Source organism: Eretmochelys imbricata, chromosome 11, assembly GCF_965152235.1.
Source record: "Eretmochelys imbricata isolate rEreImb1 chromosome 11, rEreImb1.hap1, whole genome shotgun sequence".
Taxonomy (NCBI): domain Eukaryota; kingdom Metazoa; phylum Chordata; order Testudines; family Cheloniidae; genus Eretmochelys; species Eretmochelys imbricata.
The window spans coordinates 29,553,830-29,575,328 of record NC_135582.1 but is presented as its reverse complement, the minus strand read 5'-3'; the positions used below and the strand labels follow the sequence as shown (position 1 = coordinate 29,575,328).

General features: G+C 38.5%; 1 protein-coding gene across 1 annotated transcript in view; it reads right to left on the bottom strand.

The window, feature by feature from the left end:
* GALNT13 (polypeptide N-acetylgalactosaminyltransferase 13) overlaps window positions 1-21,499 on the bottom strand; it is a 345,963-nt gene that overhangs the window by 19,692 nt on the left and 304,772 nt on the right. The window contains exon 11 of the mRNA XM_077830255.1: window positions 2,776-2,910. Within this exon, the coding sequence (XP_077686381.1) occupies window positions 2,776-2,910 (135 nt within the window). The remainder of the gene's footprint in view (window positions 1-2,775; window positions 2,911-21,499) is intronic.

Genomic DNA, 21,499 nt, shown 5'->3' with positions numbered 1-21,499 from the left:
CTGACTTTTTTTTTCACATGGGTTTCAGTATTTGCACTATTATCACAATACACCAGGATATCTAATGTTAAAAGTGTCTGAGTCCAGCTAAAGATGCTAAGATGTTGCCATTAAAAATAAGAAATTGCTGGAAATAGCAAAAACAAACAGCAAATACAAACACAAGAAATAGACTCATTGGATTTTCTTTACGTATAAAGTTCCCAAACATTCACATTCGAGTACATAGTTAAAACACAGAATCAGTGCTGTTTGGGAAAAAATAATTTCTGTGACAGATACAAACAAAGCAGCTTCGAGAAACACGACCAAGGTGAGAAAATGATGTTATCAATCTTATCTGTGTGTGTTTCTGTATCTCCCTAGATACTATAAGTGTCTGTTCAAGGGGTGTGGGGAGGAGCTAGGGGTTGCAGAGCTACCCTATGGTTGGGGTTGTAGCGGATTTGCCTTGTCTGTGGAGGATGCCTGTTATTTTGCATTTCAAAGATGGTAACCATAGTGTTAAGCCCCATTTACTTCAATGGGGCTCCACACAAACTCAGGGTTCTACACATGGGGAACCGCTGCAGGACTGGAGCCTTTATTTGCTATTAGAGTTGGTCACAATTTGTCAGATTGCAATATTTCAAAATTGAAAACGAAAGGGAGAAATGTTAATGAAGTTTTCATGATCCCCTTCATTTTTTGACTAATTATAAAGCTGATCAACACTTTCCAAATTTGATAATATTTCTATCAGGAATCAGGGCCTGCAGCTGAGCCTGGCACATGCAGCTGAACATCCTAATCAGCCAGACTCTCCGATTGGCTGGAGGGGGAATCATAGGGCCTGCTCGTAAGCCCAGCAGCAGCACTAGGTTATGTCTGCAACAGTGACTGCTTCCATGACTGCCTTCTTTCCTGCCTTCTTGCAGGCCTGCTCCACCCTACTCCCTTGGCTGAGGCTCTGACCCTTGGTTCTGACTCTTGGTCCCGGACTCTGAACCACTAGGCTTGACCACCTACGCTCTGGTTCTGCCAACTGCAAATTTCAAAACAAAACAAAGTTTTGAAACAGATTTCAATAAATTTCTTTTTATTAACCAGCTCTATTTGCTGTTTCAGTAATATATTACCACTGAGATCCAACCCAATTTACTCTATTTTGTACTGAAATAAAAACAGCACCACAATCTGGCCCTGAGTCACCAAAAGTCTCATCAGTTTTGAGAGCTGAGCTCCCTTTCAAACCAAGTGAGTCTCGTTCCACTACATCCTCACAATGTTTTAAAGACCTAGTCATCTTAATTTTATTTCCCCACAGCTAGTCCTTCACACTCCCACAAAGAGGACATGTCCCACGCTCTGGGAAGGTGTTAAATATTGCAAGTAGAGCACTGCAGATGAGGGAGAGCAATATGATCTCAGAAGAGTTCTTCTGGGTATGACTGGAATTTTAGCAAGGAAATAGCATTAAACACAGGCACTTCTAGCTTGCTGTGAAAGATTTAATAAGTTTATACTTAGAATAGTTCAGAATTTTTGCATTTGTTTCAGAGCAATAAACTTTACCAATTTTCACTTCAGTTTTACAAGTCTATGCTCTATATCTTGCATATAATTTATAACAATTTCAGAGATGAGACTTTAGATTTTTAGTATAATCTAAGACATCTTCTAATCTCAGTTACTCTATTGATGCAGTTCTCTATATACTGGTGTAACTAATAGCAGAATCTAGCTATAAAACTTTACTGTATTGCGTAACTTCTGCTACATGACAGTTAAAGCATTCTTGAAATATGGAACAAAAACTCATAGTTTAACAATTTTGGGAATAAGATAACATTGGAAACTAAGGTAAATCTATTGCCTAACAGAGCAACTGATCCAAATATAAATGACCATTTACAATTTGCAGTCCCTTAAATTGCAGAGATGAGTGTTAGATCAACTCTTACAACAAGCAGCCTACATTTACAAAAGGTATACCAAACAGTAGACAATGCTGGAAAAAATTAACACTAAGGACATGATTATGCAAGATATTGAGCATTCCTTTTGAATGTTCACAGAACTGAGCCCTTCAAGTGTTTCATCCACATTATGGGACTGATCCTGGGAGGTGCTTAGCACCTTCTGCAAGGTTCTGTCCCTTTTCAACTCCAACTGACTTCAATATGAACTGAAGATGTCCAGAATCTCTCAATCTGTTGCCTACAATGGGACTGCTCACACTGTGTAAAGTTAAAGGTATATCATTTTTTTCAAGGTCAGAGTCTTATAAAGAAACCTGCATATCACAGTGTTTCAGTCACTAAAATCCATATCCAAGCATCTTCCATTTAAGAACTGGTAGAAAAACAAGTAAAAATTTCAGAATTTTACTGTGTTTTTAAATATTTAACATTTCAATGAAAATTTTTGAAAATCAAAACATTGCATCATGCTCTATAACCGTACAAAAATTGAAGTTAATTCTCATCTTATTTTTATTTTTTTGTGGTTTTGAATGAAAAAATTGAAATTTGAAAACTTTTCAACCAGCTGTATTCATTTAGCACTTTGCATTCCTGAACTGGAAGGACACCATCACATCATGATATAAATATGATAAAGTCACTCCACCGTCAGCTATCACACTCACAAATTATCTTCTGTCACAAAAAACTGACAAAGATATACTTATTGCATCCCTGTGTCAAACAAATCCAATTGAAATTAAAAGGGTAACAATGGATATGAAACACTGGACCTGTATTTTTCTGCTCTAATTATGAAATAATTATATACCTCAGCATCATACTCCCAGAGCTGATTTCCTCTCATATGATGGCACTTCAACATGACCACAGGGCCATTGAGTCGAGAAACATCCAAGCATAAATCATCTGTGCGGATCTCTTTATCAGCAGTAAAAGAAAATACCTGAAAACAGAAAATGATTAAAGTTATAGGGGTTTAAAGACACACACCTATTTAAACGATTACTGACTTGTAACATCCATCATTTTGATTTAAGTTAGTGACCTGCCAGCAGTTCCTTCTTCTACACTGAGAAGGACTAAACAATGTTGTACTGTGTTTCACAGAAGTTTACATAAGGTTCACAGTATGACTTTAAGAAATGAATGTTTATAACAGAAAACAAGTATAAAGCCCTTATCCAGCAAAGACTTTCACATGTGTTTAATTTTGAATCAAAGGGACAATTCAGTGGATACAGTTAAATAAGTGTGTGAGTCTTTAAGCTGAGAATAGTACAAAAGGACAAAGTAATAATACATGATCCTATATATGGATATTTCAGAAAGCATTTCACAGGATTTTTTTTAAAAACCAGGATTTGGATATTGACCCTATCATTTGAAGAATCAGCGTGTTCTTAGCCGAAACACTCAACTTCCCAATTTACTGTACCAAAGATTATCATGTATGTATAGAGGGCTATATCTTGGAACAAGAAATATGGGGTACTTTGATAAAATTATGGTTGAAGAACAGGAAAATAATGGGTCATCATGAACAAAACTATTTTAAGCTAGGTTTCAGTACCTGCATTAGAGGAAGTGCTGTTTTACAACATCTTGAATAAAGGATAGCGAAATCAATATTTACAACTTTTTAGATAATAAAAAAATGGTAGAAGCAGTAACTGAATAAAACTATTACTCTATAAAGTCTTGCACAGCATATCTCTACTTTTTTGCTCTTTAACTGTGGATATCTTCAAGTAGGAACAAACAAAAGGCTCCATGTTTTGACATTATGATTATTAACTCTTGTGCATGAGCAAATATGTAAAACAAACCGTGCCTATACTGGCAACATTTACCATAATTATTTTCACATCACATTTTAATACACAAGCAATGATCTTTAGCAGTACACTTCAATAGTTAAGATATGGGGTGAGATTCTGTTGCTGCACCTCTAAGGGATTGTGTACATGCTGACTTAGAGCATGGCAAGCCGGGGTGTGAATCTATGGTGCTCTAGCCTGCTGTGCACTAACTGGCCATGCAGACCCTGTTACCATATGCAGAAGTTCTGTAGCGCGCTTTGATGTACTGCTGTTTCAAGCAAAATACTGTGAATACCACGCTGAGTAGTAGAATGATTTGGTCACATAAATGTCTATACAGAAAAGTAATGTTTTATAATTATATTGGATAACGTCTAATAATGCAGTTAAAATCGTATAGCATTAAATGTTTCACTTAAAAAGGGCAAATGTAACTTAACAGATATCAATACAAATGATTAGAGTATATTCAAAAATATCAAATTTTGATGAAACATGGAGGTATGATACATAGCTACTAAAAATGTTTTCATAGTTACTGTAGGACAATTCCTATGGGATTAAACCCAATGTGTTAAAGTAGGGAAAAAGTTAAGCATGATAATGTCATGCATTGCCAGGGGAATACAATCCAAATCAAAAAGTTGGGATTGGTATACAAACCCCAGATAACTCTCACCTAGTACAATGCTGTATCTATTGGGAAGGCAAGTGTACTTCCTAAATTATGTAATTGCCCTTGAGATATCTAGCATCATACATCAGAATGAAACCATTTTTCAATGAATTATGAGAAAGATTGAAAAAGCTGGCCAGATTCTATTAGGAAACCATGAAGCTTTGCTGTGACTCAACTGAAGATTTTAAAACTAGGACAGGCAATTTCATCTAACTGACTTTTTGCACGTAAACACACTACACCAAGTGCACAAGAGAATAGGGCTCAAACTTGGGAAATTGAAATTTAGGCAAATTTATTTTACACAGATGGTAGTAAATCTCACAGTATTAAATAAACAGCCAAAGGGGACACTGAAGCAGCCAGATGAAGAGACAACTAAATGAGTTTCTAAGTAAAGAGGAGAGAGAAGCAGGTTTAGAAATAGGCAACGGGGAATGAGGAAAGCTAAGAAGGACCAGACATGATGGGGATCAGTGACCTTTTCTACTTTTTCAAATTTCATATTCTCAGACACATGTAATAAGCAGTGTTCTTAGTATGTTGTGTACTGGCCAACCTCAAACCACTGATTAATACCATATTTACTGAAGGACATGTTATGCCCTGCAGAAGATCATGGCTCACATATTCATAGTCAAAGGCAGAATTTGCCCCCTTTTGCAATATAAACATGTTAAACAAGTTCTGCATTTTGTCTGAGAATTTGTCCTTTCAACTATGTCTGTGCAAACTCCGCAGGCTTCAGTTTATGCATGTCATATGAATTGAAAACTGCACATTCGCTTTACTTTGGGAAGGCAGTGGACTAACCCTTGCAGGTTCATTTTGGAGGTTTGCCCAGAGAGTCTTTGGTAGGGACAGAAGCATCTCCTAACTAGATTATTTGCTCCTTATTTATACCTTCAGCAATAGACCATGTGAAACCAGATATTATAATATGGTTAATTAGGAAGTGGGGAGGGGGGTGGGGGGTGTTGTTTTTGGTTTTTCGTTTTGCAGGCCAAAACACTAGGTTACCCCTTAATCATTTGGAAAAGTATCATGAACTGTTGAACTTTCACTTAGAGTCAGGTAGAAAGGACTTTGGTTTAACATCAACTGTGTAGAAATGCACCTTAGTGTAGCATCCCCCAGACTTTATTTTCAGAATCTGCCATGAGTCCATGAGGGACTGCCACAGGGAACTTCAATTTACAGCTTCTGAGTTTTGGTTTAGCAGCCAAACTATATCAACGGGATTGTTCTGTGACCCATTACAATGGGAGATACTGAATCATGGTTCAGTGACAAGGAATTAATTGTGCCTCTGCTATTTAAGTGGATTAAGAGCTTCCAGGATCCTGCAGGTGTTATAAAATACCAGCCACCATTTGGGAGTTACTGTTTGACACACAAATACCCTAAGCCACTTTTGAAGTGTTAATAGTCTTATTTTCACTTGAAAACACATATAAGCACAGGCAAATGTTCAAATATGTTTCCAAGCCCTACAGATTACCAGGTCCAAATCACTTCAGACACTGTTTAACGTCAACTAGAAATACATAGGTACAAGAAATATCACAAACCCCTGTTAATAGATATTTGAACATTGTTCATAATGTGCTTTGTTACATTCTCAAAACTAAGAAAAGCAATGCACTCAGCTACTTGCTACAAGGCTGTCTAATGCTCACCGCTTTCTCATTAAGACAATTTCTTTAAGGGAGGTAAACAAAAGTCCACATAATGGGCTAAAAACAAATCTGGAGCTTTTGAAAAATAAAGCTATTTGCATTATCAATGTACAACAAAGCATATGAAAATATGCTTGTAAATGGGTTAAAAAACAACTTCCCCAACCCCTCTTCAGTAACACAAAAATGACTGCAGAAATTTCTAAATCAGCACAACCACCTGCAAATCACTTCTAAACTAATGCCCACATGAGAAATTTCAGCACAAAAGGTACTTTTTGGATAAACTTATAAGCAACTAAAAATAGGGGTTAGAATGAAAAGGATATTGGTGCTATAAATCTTAATAAGTACTGATATAAACATAGCACTCTTTTGGCAGAACTGGAACTGCAGCATGGCCTGTAAATTCTAAACAAAATTATTCCAATTATAGGTGAAATATTCCTTACTTATCCAATGGTTCTATTCGTATTGAGAATATTCTTCATAAATTTAATAGATATAAATTTAATTCCTTTCCCCCCGCACCCAGACTGGAATCCATCAAAATTGGACAGATTTTGTTTGACAGGGCTGGATAGTATGTATTTAAAATGTTACAGACCTGCCTTTAAGAATCATTCATCAAAATAAGCTATCCTAATATATGCGTTTGATGGCCAACACACATACATTTGAAACCAAGCAATTATATATACATACAGGGAGAGAAACTGATTACTTTGTGTTGGCCATAAAATGCAATAACTGAAATAAAACAGAATGGTTGCCTGTTTTGGATTTATCTGAAAAAACACTGGGACTGCTCATGACATAAAGGTACTACTTACCAAAGGTAATGCTTGTATATTCCTACCTCAGAAGCCCTCTTGTACTCATACAGAATGCACACGAGTTTTTATTATGTTCATTACCCTAAAATTCATTAACTCAGTTGATGTTGTTAATTTTCCAAGAAACAAAACCTTTAGCCCAAGGTAGCTGGGTAGCATTAACTGTAATTATAAAACACCAACACTTAAAAAAAAATAGTTAAAAAGGGGAACTAGCATGAAAAGTGTAGATCTGGATCCAAACATTCCCACAGTTTGGGGGTACTGAATGGCAAAGCTTCAGCTTCGGCTCATTTAACCTGAAAGCAAAACATCTCAGTCACTTTCATCTTAAAACCCAAAAATCTGTTTGAATTTGGCAATTTTCTTCTCACTTCTAAGAGATTTTTGTATTTGTGTTTTATGAAAAGGAAACCATTATATTTTGAAGTCAATTTCTAGGTGCATTTTTCTGTTTCCTTTTTTATGTTCAATAATCGCAATACATTGTTTAAAAACATGCGGTGTGAGAAAGAAAACGACGTACCAATTATTGTTTCAAATGATCAGTCAGTAACAGTTTACTAACACGTGAATTAATTTCATAATATAAAAAAATGTAGGGCTAACTGGAGCCTTTAGCCATGTGGAATGGATGGTGCATAGCTGTCTGTTCCAAGAGGAGCCCATGGAGTGATTCACACTCACACTCAGGCACAATTCCTTCCCTGCCTATGTTGCCACAGGAAGCCATTTGCTGTAGCCCTTTTTTCCAACGTAACTTACTTGTCAGTGCATTGGATGCTACGGTAGGGTTGTCACCTGTCCAGGTTTTCCCAGGGTTGTCCCTTTTTTTGGAGGTAGGTCTCCCAGGAAATCTGGAAGTGCACTCAGTACACAAAGCCATCTGTCAAGTTTTATTGGCTAAGGATCAACACAGAACATCCTAGTTTTTTGTACCTCTGAGATGGCAAGCCTATGCCAGAGCATGACTCCGAGACTCCTTCTATTCCTCGTCTACATGCTCTGTGAATGTAGGTGGGGAGATGAGGGGAAGAGTACTGGGCACCAGGGGCATGCCTCCCAATAATCATCGGGGGGGGGGAGGGGTTGGTGGTAAAGGGCAAGCTCTTCCTGGCCCCGGCATGGGCCATGGCAGGGGCACAGAACGTGCCCTTCCAAAAGGGACCCAATTTAAATGCCTGCACTTGCCCCTGCTGGGTACACAGCCTCTACACTTACCCTCACCCGCAGCTGTGAAGTGGAGAGCACTAATGTGACTGCACATGCGGGTGAGGGGGATCTTACTCTCCCTCACTCACTACGCAGCTGTGCAAGTCTGGGTCACAATCCAGCCCTTACTTTCTAAGAATTCATTTCAATGTACTGAACATATAAATAGGGCCAGATTCTGCCAGCCTCACTCTGATGAAGTGAGCTGTAGCTCATGAAAGCTTATGCTCAAATAAATTTGTTAGTCTTTAATGTGCCAAAAGTACTTCTTTTCTTTTTGAGGATACAGACTAACACGGCTGCTACTCTGAAACCTCGTTAAGTAGTAACTTACCAGACAAGGAGTCCCACTGAGTAGTCAGCCTGAGGTCAGCAGAATCTTGCCCATAATTAGGAAAATTTTACAACTGTGCATTATGCACACCAAAGACCAGAATGATATCTCCCCTGCCCCCAGTAAATAGTCTGTTTCTGTGGCTACCAAATATGCTAGAGATACAGCATGCAGTAGTCAGAGGAAGAAAATTAAATATTATAATTGATAAATACTTAGCAAAAGCACAGACATAACAAATGTTATTTTGTTGGTTTTCTCAGGCATCTTTTTACAAGGACACAATATTTAACTAAAATAATGGCATGCTGCAATGTCTAAAAAGAAGATTTTAAATGTTTTGGTATTAGTGAGGCTCAAGTGCTTTACCTATTGCTCATAAAGCTGTCTTGTCTGCCAGATGCGTAGATTAAACTGTGCACATATGGTATGGCACCTATCTATAGAGGACATACTTCTTGTATTATCAAAAGTCGTACAATTTCTAATCCAGTAACCATCTTTACTGCTTAATAGTAACAAAACTACTGGAGGGAAAATTACTACAGTGCCAAGAGAAAAATCATGTGTCAAATAATAAACAATAGCAAGTAATTACTTAACAAAGAAATTAAAGGAACTCAAGTCTGAAAACTTATATCTCAGAAATCTCCCATAAAATTTTTATTTTGTTTTGTTTTGCTGCTATGGAAGGGGTCATTAGATAGTACTTTTACACGTCGCCCCAAGTTCTTTTCCTTAGCATGTGAGCCAGCTTTTAGACTTGAAAGATAATGCTGTGATGTTGCTGATTTTCTGATGCAGTTTATTTGCAGGAGCCAGCAAGAGCAAAGAAGCTTGGCCTCTGCCTCAATCTCACTAACTAGAGATGCTCTCTGGGAACATATATTTGAACAGAATTACTTTTAAAAAGTTTAATTCTAAGAGGTTTTCCAGGATATTTTAAGATTAAAAGTTTTTCCACATGGAAATATTTGGGTCACTAGAAACTCACGCCTATTTCACTGTAGGGCTGAAGCACTGTTATTCCGAATGCAATGACTGTCGTCATCTTATTTTGGTAGAATTCTTCTTTGTTCCTCAGATGCTAATCACATCCAGTGGAATGGAACTGAACCAAATGAGACATAATGGAACAGAACAAGATTATCTGGAAAAGAATCACAGCATTCATTTCCCAGTCCAGGTTCTAGTGATTGTATGTGCTGGTTTGTTGCCCAAGAATCCTCACAGTCTGTTACACACATAATAATATGATATGGTAGGAGTTATATAAGGTGATATAACAATGATTTACATCTAAATCACTTATGCTGAATGATTCCAAATTGGCAGGGACAGAATTCCTCCAAAGACAGTCCCAAACAATAAGATATTATTCTGATATCCCTAGTGATATTACATACCTGTACTGCCAATCATATCACTAATCTCCCACAAAGGCGATTCATCAATTTATAATTTTACTTTCACCTTCAACAACTATTCAGTTTTTGAACTTGTCTACGAACAATTTTTTGGCCAGGGACCAATGTTGCATCATGGGTGCAGATAATAACTGACTGGGTACCTGAATCTACAGAATCTATGCCCAATCCATCTGTAAATTAGCAGACCACAAGAAAGAAGCAGTTGTTATTGGCCCTACCCCCCAAAACCCAAGTTTTTCCTGGAAACACCTCCTGTCTCCCCAAGATCCCCCCACCAAACAGCAAAAAATCCCCACAGTACATATCTGCACAGTAACAGTTCTTCAAGAGGTAGATGCCGATGTGTATTCAATTCAGGGGTTGTCCATCTTTGGCATGCTGGGCACGTGCACACCTTGGTGAAACAGACATCTGCAATCACTTGAAGAACAAAAAATAGATAATTTTCATTGCTCTCCTAACAGCTCATAAAGGAATAGAGCTGACACAAACACCAGAAAGGAGGAAGTATGGTCAAAGTGCAGATTCCGAGAGTCAAGTTTTTATACAAGCAACTTAGTTCTCAGATGAAAAAAAGGATAAGTTTCTAACCCTCACAGTGGTGAAGAAAAGCTTAAAAATGAAGCATACAGTTTCCAGCATCAGAAGGCAAATAAAAAGAACCCAACATTTATTATTTTTAAAACCTCTGGTTTTTAAGCCAGTCTCATGATTTTGGGAGCCTGATCCATGATTTTTAGTTATTGGAGCTGGCAATATGCAAAATATACAAATGTGAAAAAAACCGTAAAAAGTTATTTGATGTTGTTGACTGGGGAGACTATAAAGTAAGGAGGGAGGGAGAATCTGCGTGTGAGGGTGGATACAGGATGGAGTAGGAATTGAGAGAAAGTGACGGTTAAAACGCGTGTGTTGGGCAAATGATAGAGGAAACACCTTGAAGTTTTTGCAGGTTCACAATATTTTGGTGGAGCCGGATCCTATTTAGGTTTAATCCTTGTCTGGACTGCAAAGGAAAACATGAGAAGGCAACAACACAGAACATTCAAACTCTTGTGAGGCTGGAACAACATTCTTGTTTTCTCTTTTTGGTGTGTGTTAACTCTTGCTTGTTTTTCTAATCAGTACCCCTGCAAAAATGCCCTTGAAGGGTTCACATCGCTGAATAAAAATAAACCCCTTTTTATTCTTTGTATAAATTAGAAGAACTACTCTAAACTAATAACTAACAGGCCCCACAACTGAGGATAATCAGGAACATTTTGAGTGGGGTTGAGTGGCACCCCTCTTCAGCGAGTCTAACCGCCAGGGCTTGTACTAGTGTGTGCAAGTGGCTCACATGCTCCCAGACAGGAGTCCCTTCCATGCGGCGGACTGTGTCTCCTGTCCAGGAGCATGCGAGTCACTCACGCACACTAGTGCGACCAGGTACAGCTGCCGGTGAGCCTGGTGCACGCCCCAGTGGGCAAGAGCTGCGGGGGAGTGGTACAGCCATGCCAGAAAAGCTGCCCATGTGGGGTGCTAGCTCTTGCGAGCGTCAGCCCAACGTGCTGCTGCTTTCGCTGCTGCAGTTCCTCGTAGAGTTCTACAGCTCCTCGGATATCCACTTTATATCTGTGGATATAAATTTTGTGTCCATGCAGGGCTCTACTAGTAGGCTCTAATTCTACTGATTTCAAACTGCAAAGGAAAGACATTTCTTGATGGGACCCTCTTATTGAGTTTTGGAAACAGGTGGTGTTTTTAGGCAACCATTGTCAATGATAAGTAACAGTCATATCTAATTACTGAAAGAAATGGACACAACTGTGGACTCTGCATTTATTTGCAAAGACAAATGTTGTTGATGAGAACATGTGAGTCACCTGAGCCACAATAGTGCTAACAGATGTTATAATACTCAAATGGCCAGAGAGGAGACTAGACTCCATGCATCTCTCTCACAACTACACACATTTCATTTGAAAGACTTGACTATGAAAGGTTCAGTCTGGATCATAGACCTAGTGGGTTTTTCCACTCAATACAGCACAGTGGGAATGGTCCTGGGTTGTAAACTGAAATGCTTCCTTAATACATATCTAAGAAAAGCTCAAGACCTGGAGCATATTTGAACTAATATGCCAATGTTCCATAATACTGGAGAATTTTTTGAATTTGCTTCACAGCACTCCTTTATGAACATTTGACATTTCAAAGTAATACTCCATGTTTCTTGTTTACAGTAATTAAATAACTGTTTCCCCGTCTTACTTAGGTTATCCATAGCTATAAGCTAAAAACGCAAAAAGGTATTTAATTTTTAAAGACAACAGTTAGAAGAAGCCATTTTCAGGGGTATGGGGTAAATCATCTACATTTTTGTAGATTCCAAGGGCAGAAAGAACCATTCTCATCATCTAGTCTGACCTCCTGCACATCACAGGCCATAGAACTCACCCACCCATTCCTGGAATAGACCCATAACCTTTGTCTCAGTTAGTGAAGTCCTCAAATCATGTTTTAAAGACTTCAAGTTACAGAGAATCCACGATTTACTCTACTTCAAACCAACAAGTGACCCACGCCCCATGCTGCAGAGGAAGGCAATCCCACCCCCCCCACCAGGCTTCTGCCAATCTGACTAAGGGGAAATTACTTCCTGACCCCAAATTTGGCCATCAGTTAGACCCTGAGCATGTTGTCGAGACCCACCAATAGACACCTGGGAAATAATTCACTGTAGTAACTCAGAGCCCTCCCTATCTAGTGTCCCATACCCAGCCACTGGAGATATTTGCTACTAGCAGTCATTGTAGGCAATCATACAATCCCTTCCACAAACTTATCTAGCTCAGTCTTGAAACCAGTTATGTTTTTTGCCCCCACTATTTTCCTTAAATGGCTGTTTTGGAATTTCAGTCCTCTGATGGTTAGAAACCTGTGTCTAATTTCAAGCCTAAACTTGTTGATGGCCAGTTTAGATCTATTTGTTCTTTTGTCAACATTGGCACTTAACTTAAATAACTCCTCTCCCTCCCTGGTTTTTATCCCTGTGATGTATTTATAGAGTGCAATCATATCTCCCCTCAGCCATTGTTTGGTTAGGCTAAACAAGCCAATCACCTTAAGTTTCCTCTTATAAGGTAGGTTTTCCATTCCTCTGATCATCCTAGTAGCCCTTGTCTGCACCTGTTCCAGTTTGAATTCATCTTTCTTAAACATGGGAGATCACATTTCCACACAGTATTCCAGATGAGGTCTCACCAATGCCTCTGCTACTTCGAACACAGATGTCCCCACCTTATAGCAAAAATTCTTGTTATTAGTCCCTAGGTACATAACCTTGCATTATTAAATTTTATCCCATTTCTATTACTCCAGTTTTCAAGTTCATCCAAATCTTCATGTATGATACTCCGATCCTCCTCTGTTGAGGCAATACCTCCCAACTTTGTGTTATCTGCAAATTAAATTAGTGCACTTCTACTTTTTGTGCCCAGGTCACTAATGAAAATGTTAAATAAGATTGGTCCTGAAGTGGTTCCTCAGTCTCAAGTGGGGAGGGAGGCCACTCCGCCTCGCTGTATGAGGCACCAGCGCTTGGACCGTGCTGGCAGGGCCGAGTTGAAAGCAATCTATAGTTCTGTGGCCGCCTAGAAGAGGCAAACAAGTAGCAATAGTCTAAGGCTCTTGCCCTCCTTCGGATGTGCTAGGCACCGAGCAGTCTTTAGCCTTCAGCCTGGCAGTAATTAACTATCTAATGCTCTGGCCCTGTGGGTGGGGCAGAGCAGGGAGCAGGCTTCAGCCTAAGCTTGTGGGCTAAGGCAGCCTGCAAACACACAGTCTGTGGCTCTGGCCCTGTGGGCAGGGCAGAGCAGGGGGCAGGCTTTAACCTAAACTTTCTGGCTAAGGCAGCCAACAAACACGCAGTTCAGGATTTGGGTAGGAAGGAGCACCCACACAGTCTAGGGGCTCTGGGGGAGGGGGGGGCACCAACCAAGTCTAGCATCCTAGTTCGATGGACAGTAGGTTCACACAGGCCTCCTGGCCTATGGTGGGAAGTCGGCCACCCCAGGGGTGGGGTAGCAGGGGGACGCGGGCCTGCCCGACTCCACCACATTCCAGCCCCGGGCCCTAACAGTGGCAGCTGGGATCCAGCTGTAACATGCTGACCTTGAGTCAGTCAGCAACATAGCCGGACAGTCATCGGCTGCCCCTGGGCTACTTCCTACCTCCTGGGGGTTTGGTACCTTTGTAACCCATAGGTCCTCTGGTTCCTCCGGGTACACAGTGGGCGTTAAAAATCCTCGCTATTGGGCTTGCAATTTCATGCGCCAGTTCCTTTAATATTCTTGTATGGAGATTATCGTGTCCCCCCGATTTGGTCCCACTAAGCTCTTGGAGTTTGGTTTCCACTTTGGTATTTCTACTTCCATATTCTTGTTTTCATTAGCCGCAATGCCACTGCCCCTCAACTCCTCATTAAAAACCAAGGCGAAGTATTTGTTTAGGTGTTGGGTCATGCCTAGATTATCTTTAATTTCTACCCCATCCTCAGTGTTTATAAATCCTATTTCTTTCCTTATTTTATTTTTATTTGTATGATTGAATAACCTTTTACTATTGTTTTTAATTTCCTTTGCAAGGTCCAAACCCACTTGGCTTTTCCCCTACACTTTCTAACCTCCAAGAAGTAGCTTTCCTTGCTGATCCATCCCTTCAGCCATAGAAGAACTAAATTTTATCATCTCTAAAATGTCAAATTCTTCCATTTGTTATAGGATGTATTTTAATAACTTGGTTCAGATGCTTGCTCATCCAGTTCGGTCTGCGATTCGTCCCTACAATTGCTTGGTATGCAGGCTTCTGACAGTTTCTGTAACTTTGACTTAATGTAATTTCTAGCTTCCTCCACATTCAGATCCTTGAGTTGTTCAGTCCAGTACACTCCTACTTCTCTTATTTTTTTTAAGTTTGCCCTGTTGAAATCAAGAAGCCAAGCTGCAGACCTATTTTTGTTTATCCTTCCATTTAGTTTAAGATGAATTAACTCACGATCATTTGAACCAAGATTGTCTTCCACAACCAGTTCTTCAAGGATGGTCCTCACTACTTATCAATACTAAATCTAAAATGGTGTCACCTCTTGTCGGTTCTATGATTATTTGGTGAAGAAATCTGTCAGCTATCACATTCAGGAATATCTGGGCCTACCATTATTAGTAGCACTTGTCCTCCAATCTATATCTGGAAAATTAAAGTCTCCCATGATCACATAATTCCCAGTAGGATTTATTTCATGAAAATACTAAGGAGGTCTCTATCCATACCCAAATTGGATCCTGGCGGAATTTACAATACCCCAAGCACTGTGTTAGTGTAGGGATATATATATATATATTTTATAGTTGCCTTCACTTCTCTTCTAAACCAGGTCAGATTTTTAACCAGTACAGCCCTCTTCCTCAATTGTACCTTTTTGGGAATCTAATAAGGTGTTCTTACAAGATTCCCATCATTTACATTTTTTTGATTAAATTCTTCCTCCCAGTTGACTTGGTTCATAATTGGTTTTCAGCTTTTCACCAAAATTTCTTAGACTGTAAGCTCTTCAGAGAAGGGACAGTTTCATCCTCTGTGTGTTCAGTGCATAGTTCATTGTGGACACCATCAGAATACAATAATAAATAACATTCATATTTCATCCGATTATTTTAAGAAGAAAGAATGACACTACTTTATAAAAAGGTTATCTCATGTACCCAGAAAATAAAATCTATCAATTAAGTTATGCACCAAGCAGAAAGTGAAGAATCTTCTGAGTGCCTAAGTATTATTCTCTGAAGACCTAAGGAATGGTAGGTATTTCCTTTTGTTTAATAATAATTCTAACCCAGCTCTATAAATTACAGAGTATTATCAGTAACTTTTATATACTGAATTAGGGTTAGTTTAGCTAATTAATACTTTTTGGTAAATTAAGAAGACCTAATTCTATTCCCTGATACCACAGATACCCAGATACTATATCTGAAAAATGATGTCGCTGAGGGCTGACAACATCCATTGATCCTGTCCCCCACATTTGTGAAGCCAAATCACTGAAACGGCAGCCTACTTAACAAAAGAAGTCAGTTTTAACAAAACCCATAAATTCTGTTTTGCTGTATAAAAATCACAGTTTTGAAAGCAGTTAGTAATGTAAATTATAAGTTTGCCTCTGGACTCTTCACTGATGTGTAGCTAGTAAGGAGCTCTCTATATACCTGAAACGTTACATATAATTCAGCAAAAGCAGAGATCCAAATGCCAAACTGAGCTTTTGTGGATTTGGTTAGTGATGAACCACCGTCCAAAGGCTTGTTTCTGATGTGCACCCACAAGTTTAGATGCTAAATTTAAATACTTTGGTCTAGAAATTTCACAGGATCACTGCCTCACAAGATGTTTCAGGTAGGACTGACAGGGCACAAATAATGGTTCTTGCTGCTCTTTCATAGTATTCCAACTTTGCATTTTGTGTTGCAATAACAATAAAGAACTGGGGATAAGATCAGCGATGTTAGATAATGTGATGTAAACACACAAAGAGATTGGGCACAACAATTTCCTACCATTAGTTCTCCATTTAGAAATGCGTTCAGTCAGAAGAAGGCCATACATGTGTTTAACTTCCTGGGTCTTTACCTTGCAAAATTTGTTTTTTGTGAATATTTCTCAAATTCCTTTTTGAATATGTTTACCCTTTCAGCTTTTGCTGATGCCTTTGACAGTTCATTCCACACATACATGACCCTCTGTAAAGACATTTTTGTTAATATCCATTGTTGCCCAGGCCTTTCATAGCTTCAGTTCATGTTTTCTTGTTTTTGAGCCCATTGAATATGCAGTTTGAAGAGCAGCTGGCTAAAGCTGAACCAAGGCACGACTGACTGGATACTAGTAGGAAGATGGAAGACCTTTGAAGAACTTGCTACCTCTATACTATACTCTTCTATTGAGGACATCTGCCCACTGAATGTTAAGCCAGGTTGCTGCAACATTGGGCTCCTTTTGGAGATCTGAGCATTTTTAGATGCTCAAACAACAATGGCAGCACAGAACATCCACTTACTACTGTTAGTGGACAGAAGAATACCACTTCCCAACAGACTCAGATCTGGCCACAGTGATACATACATTTGTGACTTCTGGGCTGGATTATTACAATTGATTATATCTGGGATGACATCACAGACCCTGAAAAATCACCAAATAGCACAAAACACAGCAGCTCGTTGTTTAGCAACACAGGTCACTGTGCACAAATCTCCTAGTTGCTTTTTTCTATACACTGACTCCCACTGAAAACAAAGTCTAATTTCAGGTCTCTGTCCTCATATTCAAAGCCCTCAATAGGAATGGGTCTGTATTCCTCAGAGGCTGCCTCTCTGTGCAATCAACTTCCCATGATAGCTAGCCTCTGCCGGAACCATGAAAATATCAACAAATAGAGACAGGCTTGTGAGTGTAGGAGACAAAACTTTCACAACTGAACCTCAGGTAAGAATGATTTGGGGCCTTCTTAGTTCAGGACTACCTGCAAAACTCTTTCTTTCTTTCTTTCTTTCTTTCTTTCTTTCCTTCCATAAGGGCTTCATAAGCACATAGACCCACTCCTTAACACACACACGACTAACTAAGCTATTTTTCCTATAGGCTGTGAAGAAAGAAAGAGAAAGATATTATTTTTTCTTTTATTTTTAAAACAGAGCCTATCAGAGAAATGGAAAAAAGCTATTAACATTTTCAACCAACTCTAAATTTTAAGTATTGTGGGGAGGAGCATACAAGTACGTAGATAAGATATAATAAGATAACTATTATTCTATGAAATGGCTTCTACCTTTTCTACCCCTATCTGAATAGCCAATAGCTTTTTCTAATTAATGCAATTCTGACCCAGACAGTAGCTATGCAAACATACCCAATGGCTGTATTACCTGGAAGCTTCTGTGATCAATGTGATTATCTTCTTATGTACTTTTCTCAATGTTTAAATATTACCCCTGTGATGTGACACCTAGAACTGTTCACGGAACAGCAACTACATAATCAGGAATGACCGACATGAAGCCACAAGCATGTCAAAGCCTATGCTTACTGCTCACATACCAGCATGACTATGAAATGACAGAGTCATTTTGTGTATTATTGACATACAAAGAAGCAGACCAAGTATTCCACTCTGCTTGAAGTGAAAGTCTGAGAAATTAACTTGATTGGTCAACACTGGTAAAATTCAAAGCAACACAATTAACTCTTTATCCAGTCAAGTATTGGTACACATTTGTACCAATTTGCCTATATTGGGATTTCAAGCAATATTTAAAATTCTATTATTATCTTTCTGTTTCGACTATGAAACCTGGTGTTTATATCTTCTGCATTGAACATCTACATCAATAGCACATTTACCTCCACAGACCATCTTTGGTGGGTGCAGTCTCTAAGGGGAAAAGAATATCAATTTAAATGATCTAGAGTTCTTAACACACAGTAAAACAAAATTAATGTGATTAAATTGATTATGCCTTGATCTGCATGCTATTATGTTCTAAAGATTGTGACAGTAAGATTATTCTAACTAAACACTCCTGCAGAAATATATAAAGTTTCTGAACTTGGTAATATGGATAAGTACAAATGGTTTGTACAATCACGGGATCAGATTTAAGATTAACATATACTTGTATTTCCTTTTGCCTCAGGATGGACAAACCAAAAGATAAAGGGAATATGATCCCGCAATTAAATGCAGTGGGTCTTTATCTGGGCAGATGAAAAGGAGTGATGGCCCTTTGAAAAGTCCCCACTGCCCTGGGTTATGAGAGGAAGTAAAAGGGGGCAACACCTGAGGTGAGCAAGATAGAACCAGAACCCCAGCTCAGATGAGATAGCACTGACCTACCAGAGGGAAGGATATTTATATCTTATGCCCTCCAGGTGGAAACCTTGACCTGCCGACTACTGAGAAGGAGGTAGGACAAATGCTGATGGCATGATGCAGTGCCAAATAAGCATGTAGCTTCAGTCATTTATGAACAAAACTCTCCTCTCAGATCCACAAGACATTACTGTATGGATCTGAGGGGAGATTTCTGGCAAGTATATTTTATCGGTTCTCTGAGGATTCCATAAAATAAGAAGTCTAATGCCCAGGATAGGAAATATACTTTTTAAATACTATGTGGACTCAAACAGTGAAGAAATGTTCTCTCTAAAAAAAAGTGTCAAAATCAAGGAGCAGGTAAGGGTATTCACTAACTGGACACCTCTCAGAAAGAAACACTGCATATGGGCCTAATCACATTTATTCTTACTGCCATATTAACTATCCCAAGCTTCCCAATTATTTTGCATTCACCTTTCTTAATTGATTTAAAGCATTCTAATAAAAGCTACAGGGAAAGTGCTTTCTCTTCCCTCTCACATTATGCTGATGCACAAAGACATTAATTGATGAAAGCCACCTTAGGCAAAGCATTCAAACTGAAGTTGATTATACTACCAATTAAAGAATACACGCAAATGTTACCAAGTTTCCAATTAGGACATTTTAGGGGGCAAAATGTTACAGCAGATTTATGCATACTCTGCTTATTCATTTTCAAACTCGATAGTTAATTATGAAAATCTTGTAGTTCACTGAAGTATTTTAGCATATGGACAGATCCAAAATATAAATGTAAATATTTGCGATTGAATAAACGAGACAAAGCATAATCAGATATTTGGCTTCATTTTACAATAATATCTTAGTATGTTTAGTAACCACGACTTTTGCAACACTATGTTGTTCAATGGACAAATCAGTCAAGTGCCGTGTTGAACCAGGAACTATGCCAGAATATTTAATTGCATGAAATTAACTCAGATCTCATCTAACAGATTTTTGTACCAACAGCAGTGATCTCAAACTTCATCAAAGCAGAGTTCATTTTGCAAAAAATACTCATGGAAAATTTATTTCACTGTTTTCCAGCTCCAATAATAATCATGAATATTTGTTTGTTTATTTAGTTATTTTTGGTGTTCATACCCAGATGCTTCTAAGCATATTAAAAACCTAAAACCAATCATTACTGTAAGGTAACAAGGCCCAATACTCAGAGCCAGTATAAAGTATAAAAATATTAAACAAATAACATTAAGATAAAAAATATCCAGTTTACACTTTTTGTGAGGTAATTATTATCAGTTGATGACTTTGGAAATGTTAACTATATAAACAAGATTCTTTCCTTTACCATCTGAAACAGATATGATGCCTAAAGACCAACCAAGAACGGAGCCCCTTTGTGCTAGGTGCTGTACAAACACAGAGTATTAGGCAGGCCCTGCCTTGAAGAGATAACAACATAAATAGATCAGACAGCCACAGGGTGTGGAAAGGGGTGTACGACACAAGTGGAGTGAACAATGTAATAGCAGCTGTCATGAATATAAAGGGAAGGGTAAACACCTTTAAATCCCTCCTGGCCAGAGGAAAAAACCCTTTCAGCTGTAAAGGGTTAAGAAGCTAAAGATAACCTCGCTGGCACCTAACCAAAATGACCAATGAGGAGACAAGATACTTTCAAAACTGCAGGCGGGGGGGGGGGGGGGGGAACAAAGGGCTCTCTCTGTCTGTGTGATGCTTTTACTGGGAACAGAAAAGGAATGCAGTCTTAGAACTTAGTAAGTAATCTAGCTAGATATGCGTTAGATTCTGTTTTGTTTAAATGGCTGATAAAATAAGTTGTGCTGAATGGAATGTATATTCCTGTTTTTGTGTCTTTTTGTAACTTAAGGTTTTGCCTAGAGGGATTCTCTATGTTTTGAATCGGATTACCCTGTAAGGTATTTACCATCCTGATTTTACAGAGGTGATTCTTTTACTTTTTTTCTTCAATTAAAATTCTTCTTTTAAGAACCTGATTGCTTTTTTCATTGTTCTTAAGATCCAAGGGTTTGGGTCTGTGTTCACCTATGCAAATTGGTGAGGATTTTTATCAAGCCTTCCCCAGGAAAGGGGGTGTAGGGTTTGCGGAGGATTTTGGGGGGGGGAGAAAGATGTTTCCAAGCAGGCTCTTTCCCGGTTATATATCTGTTAGACACTTGGTGGTGGCAGCAATAAAGTCACTATTCTGTGATACTTTCTCTTACGTAAACTCTGCAAAATCACCAGCATGCCTTTCTTTGACACATGACAAATTTCTTACTTTAATGTCCAATTATGATTAAATAAACTATTTTGCCCTTTTGAATTAATGTGTTTAAAATACATTTAGATGATTGTATAAAACGTTAGAATTATTGCTACATAATTAAAATAAAATATATAAAATGTGACTAATTATTACACTTATAAGGCCATATTGTGATTTTTCAGCAGAACTCTCTATTCAAATTCAATTTCTCTTGTGCTTAAAATCGATGGCACAATATGGCTCTTAGTCTTTATGATTTGGCAGGGTATTTACTGAGTAAAAAATTACTCCACATAACATACCTATAATTGAGAATTTCTATTGTAGAA